The 10,436-nt window shown below is 41.6% G+C and overlaps 1 protein-coding gene across 1 annotated transcript; it reads right to left on the bottom strand.

The window, feature by feature from the left end:
• Positions 1–360: 360 nt before the first annotated feature.
• On the bottom strand, positions 361–10,428 carry DHX40 (DEAH (Asp-Glu-Ala-His) box polypeptide 40; the record flags this gene model as incomplete). The annotated part of the gene is made up of 15 exons (XM_010073540.1): positions 361–589; positions 992–1,061; positions 1,625–1,719; positions 2,040–2,148; positions 2,433–2,547; positions 4,695–4,852; positions 5,547–5,627; positions 6,160–6,342; positions 6,839–6,925; positions 7,363–7,462; positions 7,673–7,804; positions 8,357–8,423; positions 8,632–8,862; positions 9,893–10,012; positions 10,366–10,428. Coding segments are annotated over 15 exons (1,840 nt in total), but the record flags the coding sequence as incomplete, so codon positions are not given.
• Positions 10,429–10,436: the final 8 nt, after the last annotated feature.

Below are 10,436 nucleotides of genomic sequence, written 5' to 3'. Positions count from 1 at the left end.
TTATTTTGGGTATCTATGGCTAGATACCCTTTGCAAACTTCAATAATGGTTAGACTCAAAATGCTTTATGCAGCTCTAGGTTAAAGTTCTGCTTCTGTCAGCTGTATTAAACCAAAAGGGGGAGCATGGCAAGAAACAGTAAGCAAACAGCACTACACGCACAGCCGAGGCAGGAAAACAAGGACTGCAGAGCTGTAGTAAGACAAGAAAACAGCTAGAGCTACGCATATCAAATACGTTAAGCACATCCAGCTTAACACCTACTAGTCCAGAATGCATTCAGTGAAATAATATACACACACATCCACAATGACCAAGAAAACTGCACACGCCATAGATAAGGACTAGTAATGTGCTTACCACACTGCCTTTTAAGCTCCTCCTTGTGTTTCCACTTGGTTATTTCCTCTTCAGTTACTTCTTCCCGTGCCACGCTGCTCAGTTCATATGCATCAATCTGATGCAATCTGGGCAGCAAGTCTTTGACCCATTCATAACGAACAGGACACACTGTCCGGACATAGATTTTGGATGTCACTGTGACATCATGGAAGATGATCCACTCGAGGCGAGTCTCCTGGTTATACAGCTGAAAAATTAAAATATTACTTCAGAACTGATCAAAAATAATTTTTATTTCTAGAGCACCCTCCATCGGAATATCTTCCAATGCTTCATGTGCAAGACTGAGATAAAGCTGACATTACCCTAAATTCTCAGGCTGGGAAACTGAGGTATAATGACTGGCTTAGAATTCCCCAGGAAATTCAAAGAGCTGGAGAGAAAGCTCAGTCTATGTCACACTCATTTCATAAGCCAATGTTTACCAAATTTGAAGGGAGACTCTTCCCCACTCTCAAAATGAACACTGCAACAGTGCTTCTCCTGACTGTAAGTTAGCACAAACCAAACAGAAGAGGAAGACAGGGACCTGCCTCCTATTCCTTTTACAGATCCTTTGCTACTTTAGTAACAGAATTTGGTAACTTACTGTAGATGAAGGATGGATATAGACTATGCTGCCATGGCCGTCCATTGTGCAGAATGTCCTGGCTGCAGATCTGAAAGGTTTGTGGAAAAAAAAAATATATATATAATGAAACATACTTTGCTGTGATTTGCCAGCAACACTAACTAAGCAAATCATCAGCAGCATAGAAGAAAATACTCCATAAGCAGGGGAAGATCCTTCCAGCATTCAACTGTGAAAAATACAATAAGGAATAAAACATATCTGTCTAATTTACCACAGTAACACTGCAGATTTAACACCACAATAATAAACAGGGTTTGGGACTGAAGTCTTTGACAGCCATGATAATTGGACATTTGCAAGCCCTTAGGTTTAGTATCTGCAACTACTCATGAGCTTGCAAGTTAATTTCACAGATAGAAAAACTACTATTCCAAGGAGGTAAGCAACTCCCCCAGGAATGGAATGAGAGTCAAAAGCAGAGTACCCACACAGCGTCCAGCCCTGTGCAGAAACAGCACCTTCCGCTGCAATTGCTACTTTGTTACTTTAACAATAACAGCCTTGCTATTCTGTTTCAGTATGCAACTACTACTTTAAAAAATATAGATTGTATCTTTTCCATTCACCTCTCCAAACTTTATTACTTACCTCCTAGCTACATTGATAAAGTATCCTGCACACAGACATCTTCTTAGTATTTCAGTTCTGGAGCCTTCAAATGTCTCTTTAGGGAAGTCTGGCAGCTACGTAAAGAAAAAACAACGTGAGTTGGGATCTTTCATAATGAAAAAGTGGCTATACCCACTCCATCCCATGGATTTTAAACTCTGGGTTTCTCACCCTGCGGAAACCATGAGGAAAGGAGGAAAAACCTTCTTGCTTGTTACCACCATCATACCTGTTAGTTACACAAGCTACAGCAAGGATGCTCCAATAAATATCTAAGTGGATTAGCTTCTACTGGAGAAAAGCAGCAGCCATCTGGCAAATGCTCAGTAGTCCAGTACATGTCTTAAATACAAACTTACATAACTCAATCATATCAAAAAATTATATTTTCTACCTGTTTCAGTTTACTGATTATTTCCCGAAGCTGTTTTTCCACACTAAAAGCAGATTTTAAAGCTCTCCAATGGATCCAGTATTTCTGGCACCAAGCTGAAGGAGACTTGCTGAGAACAGAAATACTTGTATTATAAAGAAGCCCTTTGTAAGCTTCAGGCAGAAAGTTGCCTCTATTTTTTGTTATGGTCGTACAAAGAAGGCAACCTACACAGCCAGATACTGTTAGTTTAAATAACAGGCATCTTGACGGAAATGACAGATCATCACACATTATAAATCTGCAATTAGGTATGAGCACACACATGTGCAGATATGCAATGTATTTAAAAACCACCAGCAGCTGGCAGTTACGAGCGATGAAAACCACTTTCTGTAAGGAATCATTTTATACCTTGCTTTGCACTGTTCAAAAATATTTAAGAGGGTTGCAAAGTCATTGCATCCTCCCACTTGCGAGGAAAGTTCCTGGTGTTGAAGCTCAGCCTCCTTTTGCTTCTGAGGATCACCTGAGGAAGGAAGTTATATCTCACTTCAACAAAGTCATTTTTATTTATCACACCTACTTCATTTTCTGTTAGCATCTCTCCAAAGCATGTTTGACAACCTTGGTTCTTTATTCATGTTATTTTTAGATTTGTCTCTCCTCCACAGCTGCATTTACAGTTCTTCCTCCTTCCACTACTGCTGAACAAGAGCAGGTAGATGCTATAAATCTGTGATTAATCTTATCACTCAGCACTAGAGATGAAGAATTCTAGTCTCTTAGAAAGAAAGGTACTACATATTTCTCTCACAATTAATTCAGATGCCAACACGGAAAGATAAAAGAACAATGACCTTAAACAAACAGCTCACAAGGATCAAGTGAAAGTTCTGCCCTGAGAGAAATAACAAGACTGTTGAAACCACCCCATCATAGCACCATCTAATCTATTTAACTCGGCTTTTGTCCTAGTACTCAAGTGCCATGGTAATGGAGGTCTTAAAATAAATAAGAGTCTAGAAAAAAATGCAATCTGTGAGTTCAGTGGGAATTCACCTTCACTAAATGCCTGGAATATACTAGCCAAAAGCAACATTTCCAAACTGTTATTTCAAGTGTTAAATACCTAAAGAATTTCTTCCCCAGCACAACCTATTCCCCCAAGTAGAGAGGAATATGGCTGCAAAGGCCATCGCATTGCACTGCTGCTGTACTGCAGGCAATGTCAGAAGTTTGTGGGCATTCCAAGTAACACCAGTGAAATAAGGAGGCCTGTTCGTGTGCATATTGCTCATAAGCAAGTCCCTTCAGGATGGGAGTCTGTGTTTGTGCCCTAATGTACGGGGTTGCTGGAGAGTAACGAACATGTGTGCACGAGCTAGCTGAACAGATAACATGGGCAAACTGCCAGATGGAGGATGGGAAAGCAAAAGCATATTTGTGGGAATGAGAAAGACCCCAGAGCAGAATCCAGGCTATCAGTACTGTCAGCAGTGTCATTAGCTGTTGCACTAACGGGCACAGTTAATAGACTACAGAGATAACTGGACAAGAGCCAATGAGTGACTAGAAAGGACAAAGGTCTCACACAAAGACTGTGCTGCTTATAAAGACTATATGTAGCACAGATCGGGGGAACAGGTTGAGGCACACTGGAAGGGAAAGGAGATACAGGAAGGAGGACATGGGAGACTGAGTTCAGCACTAGTGAGAGGTGCTAGCTTGGAACTGCAGCAAAATTGCATTTTCCATTTAGAAAAACACTGGGAATGGAGGCAGTCATAAGTTGAGCTTCTCACAATAACTTAAAAGATCTATTTGGTTAAAGAGAGTTGTTGAACAGAAAAGCCAATCCAGAGGTGACCCCACTCTTTAAAAACATATTAATCAGTCCCTGTCATCTGTACTTAGGCCAACAGCAAATGCCAAGAGCAAAACATCTGCTGTGGCGTGTTATGGTTTTTTTGTGTTTTGTTGTTTTGGTTTTTTTCCCTCCTGTAACACAGTTTTCCCCCTTATGACCTCTCAGCAATCCAATCGCTTACCCATATGTTCCTTTACAGCTCACAGCCTTGGAACAAATGCAACCCAATTCCATGCTATTTTGAAGTCTTTTGAATAGCTGTTATCCAGTTCGTGGTGTGCAACGTGCCCTAACTCCAAGACCACAGAAAGCCGTAAAAGCATACGGGCAAAGTGCCATCGTATATTTGTCCTAATCTTAACATTCTTCCCTGCAGATCTGCTACAAAATACTCTGAGAGACAAGGCATTGCACTTGAGGAATCTTCCTCACATTGCAACATAAGTGTTATTTAACACATTAGTTTAAGGTAAACACTTATATCTCCCACCAGTGCTGGGCCCAAGTAAGGACACTAGCTTGCTCCCCAGCAGGAGTATCTTTACTCTCAAGCAAAGGCTTGTGCTACCACTGTTCAAAATACAGAATCAGTTCCCACTTATAACCATGAGACACATTTGTAAGATACTGTGGCCTCACAAACTATTAGCACAGAAAACCACTGAGAGCAAAAAATCCTGCAGAGGGAAGCTGCAGAAAAGGTCTCCAGGTGAAGCGGTGTGTGCTGCCTAACCACTGGCTGAGATGTTCCTGTCCAACAGAATTCCCACCTTCCCAAGGCTGCTCTGGGATGAGAGGCTTCCTACCTGGACGAATGAAGACATTTTCCACAGACAACATGGCTGCTATGGGAAGCAGCAGATCTTCACAGTCAAGAGAAGCAGCTTTTAAAACAGCACAGCTCAGGTTGGGAGGGAGGGGAAACTGCACCAGGAATTCACCCAGTCTTGTCACGTGGCCTCTCCTTATCCCAGGAAAAAAAGATTCAAATACCAGAATCAATAAAACTATGTTTAAATGTGAAGTGGAACATGCACACACAATGTCAGCCACCGTATACTGATAAACAGCATGAAAGCAGCATTTCCCTCTGGACTGTTCTAACCCTGCAGTCTGTGTGTGCCCACATAGGTGCTGGAGGCACGAATCAAGTGTGGTTAGCAGAATAACATTTCACCTTTCTCCAGTTTGCTTATGCATGCTTCATGGCAGGCAAAGCCAGCTTTTTAAGTGTTTCAGATGCTTAACATAACTTTTTTTTTTGCATGAAGAATTCCTGGAAGCTTAGGATAAGATCTTGCTTCCTGTCTTGAGTTCTTGGACGGGCCTCACAGCTAGAGCCCAAGCACCTTTGTCACAACAGTCTGGGATCTGCAGTCAGGAACTACAGCACAGAGAGCTGAGTTAATTTGTCCGAGGTCACTCAGGAACTCCAGGACAATATGGATAAATTAATCTGTATCTCTCAAGCCCTAAGCCACGCTCTAACCCTGATTTTACAGAGTATATTAAAACCCAGGAGTTAACTTCCTGGTCTAATGAGGAAACATATTCTACTGCTGGGGGAAGTCCTTTAGTCCACATGAACAACTCACTAACACCACTTAAACCATTAGATTTTAAACTCTTGTAGTGACTACACCCCTTTATTTTTTTACCTGTCAATAGCACCACACTGGTAAAGTTCCTTGAGAGCTTCTAAAATATGCCTTTCTTCAGGAGGGTCCAAATAGGGAAATCTATAGTAAAAAACGAAGTAAAAAGATCTCACTGTTCAGACTCAGTACAGCTTTGTTAGTTTTCATGTTTATTAAAATACTTCTATAACCTTCCAATACAGGTTTCTGACCAAAGGGAACACAAGCATCTTCAGCATATGGGTGTATTACTACATGTACAGCCTCAAGCTGAAGAATTAACGATGACAAACCCCAGCATGGCCATGCAATATGTGTGATCCTAAAATTAAACCATTCCACAGAGACTAAACTTTCGGGTTATAAACATCAGTATTTTAAAGGAACACTATGAACTATTTAATTTCAGAGAGAAGGAGCTAGTTTTGGCAGAACCTCAAACTGAACTTGAGCTCAAGCTCCAATCTGCCATTAAAGACTGAGGAGAACAGCAGAAAAGCTGACTGTATCAAAGTGTCACAGTTGGCCGGGGACATAATCCTGCCTCCTGCCAATAGGCTGTTGGTGCCTGCTACTGCCTTACTGCTGAGACTCAGGAAGAAAATTATAATCTTCCCCCCTCCACAGAGGTTACCTTATGACATCATGCACAGAAAGGCACTTCAAGGTCAGGATCACCGATGTCAGACTGCTTCTCTTGATCTCTGGGACCGTGTGATCAGGCATACATTGCTCCCAGAATTCTTTGCTGTACAGCCGATAGCTTTTTCCAGATGATGTCCTGCCAGCTCGGCCAGCTCGTTGCCTTGCCTCACTCCTGCCAAAACAGAAAGACAGGGAAAAAAAATCCAAACTCTTGATCCCTTCTGTTGTTCTCCAAAAAAGCACACACAGTTATGATAGATAATAGCAACTTCTATGTGTGTACATGGATGACGTATCATACCGTGCAGCAACTGAGAAATCCAGCTATACAACAACCAGCAGAATGAAGAAACGTTTCTGTGCAAGGGCAGATTTTTTAACTTCTTTGAATTGGGCTGTTGTATTCAGCAAACACAAGATTACATGAGAGCCATTGTTCAGACTACAGAAAATGTATTGTCAATTCCTTCTTAATGCCTGCAACTTATAGGAAAGTATATGTCCTGAACCACTACCTATTTAGCAGCAAACAAAATGGATTTAAATTATGGAGCCTCAGAGCTGCCCACCCCACCCTCCCTTTTTTTTTTTTTTTAAATCAACCAATACACAGCATTGTCAGAGCAAATCCCAGAAACATGAAGCAAATAACCTTTTTAAAAACTTACTTTGAAATGGGAACCACCTCCAGTATGTCCAAGCCAACTCGAGGATTATGATTCAACTGCTTCACAAATCCACTATCTACTACGTACCTGAAAAAGATTCATACTCTATCAGAGAGGAAAACAACAGAGGTCTCAGCAGACAGACAAGTAACTGCTACACGCATCTGGTCAGAGCAAGAACTCGTCTGCCCTACACTTGTTGCAAACAGGGAGTTGCACTTTGCTGGTCAGATGCACCCATGCAACGGTTCAGCCTGCAGGATGTTACAGATAATACCTCCCAGCACCCAAGGACATTAATGGAGCTGGGATTTGATTTCAAATTAGGGTCCAACAGTATTAGTCATCTGTAAGACTATATTATAGTATCAAGAGCTTTTTTATTCACTACACACACAAAAAAGGCAACAGGTAATTATGGGGCAGGTATAGCAGTGGAAGGAAGTAAGATGTGTTTCTCCAAATCTAGCATTTTCTGAATTATTCTCTCTGTTACAGCTCTTACGAAGGATAGGAAACAGTACCTGACTCCTTCTATTGTCAGAGATGTTGCAGCAATGTTTGTGGATACCACACATTTTCTAATGCCCGTGGGAGCTGGCAAAAATATTCTTTTCTGTTGATCTAAAATGAGAGGCAGTCAAACAATCTGTTACGTTACAATGCTCTGATCTCAAACCACACCTCTAACGTTGTGCAAGCTTACTCAAATGCTTAGCGAAAGCAATTTGAATGAAATCAGAAAGTGAATCATACAACATTTTAAAATATGGATTTGATACTACTTTAGCATGTGTCCAAAATCACATGGCCAAAGACATTGTATGCTCTTACCTGTTGACATTGAACCATACAATGGTAAAATAAGCAAGCCTTCAACAGACCGATCATGTACTTCGTACCGGTAATCAATCGATTCTGCTTTCTTGAAAAGTAAGTCACAAGCTCTTTCTATCTCAATTTGACCTAAAAAACATACAAGAGCATTTAAGCAACCTATGTAGCTACGATTCTGCCTTCCTGGTTTGCAACATCTTTAAACAAGATTGTTTTGACAATATTACAGAGTCATCCACACCATTACATGAAGGAAGTAATATTTATGAGAGATAGTTTAGGAGGTGACATCCAGTCTTTACACAGTGCCTCTCACCAAGGCACTCTTAAAAGATGACTGCATAAGTGCCTGGCTCATACATTAATTGCAGCTAAAGAAATTCTCCCTCCCTGAATTAACAACAAAATAAAACATGTAGACAATACAAACAAGAGTAAATTTGGCACAGGAAGAAGAGAGCATAGGCAAATTTTTAAGTTACTGATTTTCTTATCTGATCTCATACGCATGGATATACCTAAACACGCTCTGAAAACTAGCACTTCACAGGACTGTGTGCGTCAACCTGCAACTTTACCTTCTCTACTTACTGCTCTGGAACAATCTAGACAGTCCCTGGAAGCTGGCAACGCCATGCTTCATCTGGAATAAACACCACTTGTTGAAAGAAAAATTCACACCTGTCAGGAAAACCAAGATGTCGCCTTCTGGTTCATTTAAGTGGATATCCAATGTCACTTTTACAGCCTGAAACAAAAAACAAACAAGCCAGTAACAGCTGGAATCCCACTTACTCTTTCTAAAAGTACTCATAGTACTAACTAGTTCTTCCCTATATCCTGCAGAGATGCTAAGAACAGAGCAATACAGCAGCTAATTCTCGTGGTCTTTCAGAGATGATCATCATACCAAGAACAGAGAACACGACACAGAAACAAAGTAAAACAGGCCAGACCTCTGTAACATATGCAGAGCTGCCTACATCTCTTGGGCTGAGCAGGTTGCAGAATATCTCCTTGACGGGATAACTTCTTCCTGGAATGTGCAGCACTGAACAGTGTCCAAAGAACTCTGAGAGTTTGTCTACCTCCAAGGTGGCCGACATCACGACCACTTTCATGGCCGTCTTCCTGTCCGGTGGTTTCTTCTGTAGAAATAGTTTCTTCAGCAAACCAAATAAAATATCCTAACAGACAAACAGAAACAACTTACATTAGTCCTCTGGTTTTCTTAGACATGCCTGATGAACTTGAAAGGGACTGATTTTATCCTACTTATACAGTGAAGACAGAAAAATCACATCTTCAGGGCCTAAGCACTCAGAAGAATACATACACTTATCCTGGTCATCTTGTAAGCATGCTAATTAGTTTCTAGAACTTAGTTAATTTTTTATCAGCTCTTCTCACAGCCTAGAAACAGAATCAGTATAACTTAAAATTGTTTGGTTTTCATTGTTATACTTTCAGGGTCAAGTAATTTGCAAGCAGTTACCTCAGACTCATTTTTACAAGTCACCACCTTTGTCCAGCATATGTTACCTGACTGAGCATGCACCCTCCTTCATTGTACTATTTATCGTTATCACTTCAGCAAGTCTATTTACTCTGCAGTACTCTGGATTAAAAATCTGCTCCTTTTAGTTAGACACAAGTGATGGAGCAGCAACTTCTTACATCACTTTAGCTCAATTACTTACAATACCCTCAGATGCCTGAGGGCAGAACCAGGACTCAGAAAACATTTTCCCTTTTCCCCAGCTGGACCAGCAAATTGTTTGCTGGACTGATATGTTGTTTGACACACAACACAATCTCTTGAGGACTGAGTGACTCGAGTGTCACTTTGCTTGCCACAGAAGGGTCAGAGTGACATTTGATAGCTTTTGCTACTTAAGTCAGTTTAGATACTTCCATGATCCCAAAAGGCACAATCTCTTTGCACAGGCATATACACGCCCTAAGAAACATTAGGTCTTTGAGTGAGAGAGATGTTTCATGGTTTTGTTTGCTTGTGTGTGTGGTTTTTTTTAAGATTAGGCAGCATGTAATAAACGAAGCAGCAATTCTGTGGTCATAGGACAGTAAAAGGATAAGTGCATCTATGGAAAGTCAGCGAAAATCTTTGGGGATTGTGCTGAAGTGAAAGAAAGCTATAAGCAGACCTCAGTAAAGGAGAAATAGTGACCCAAAGGACAAATAAAAGGTGACACTCACAGTGCTGAGGCTCCGCTCATGGGCTTCATCCAAAATGATGACACTGTACTTGCTGAGAAGGGGGTCTGCCAGTATTTGCCTCAATAAGCAACCATCGGTCATATACCTGATGGCAGTATCCTGAAAGTTTTAATTAGACATTCAGTTGTTATCCTGGATTTTCATTTCAAAGCAAACACTTCTACAGAGATCACATATCTGTCCAGAACGCACCGTGAGATTGCAATGTCTCACTTGTAGGGTGTTTACAAACCTTGATCAAATGAGTTACATGATACATACAACTGCAGCTTCCCCACAGCTGGGACAGATGGCTTCTCAAGGCTCTGAGACCTTCTGCAGGCAAAGCCCCAGGAGAGGGCAGAGGGCTGTGCCACTCCACAGAGAGGCCCACACGCCAAAAACTGAGCCACAGCCCACCGCCACCCCCTGCCCGGACAACACCCGCCGGGACCCAGCCCTCAGAGCCCTACCTCCGTGGTGCAGTCATCGAAGCGGACCTGGTACCCGACGACACCGCCCAGCGAACAGCCCATCTCCTCGG

The sequence above is a fragment of the Pterocles gutturalis genome, unplaced genomic scaffold, assembly GCF_000699245.1.
Source record: "Pterocles gutturalis isolate BGI_N339 unplaced genomic scaffold, ASM69924v1 scaffold22892, whole genome shotgun sequence".
NCBI classification, from domain to species: Eukaryota; Metazoa; Chordata; class Aves; order Pterocliformes; family Pteroclidae; genus Pterocles; species Pterocles gutturalis.
This window is presented reverse-complemented; position numbering and strand designations above follow the sequence as displayed.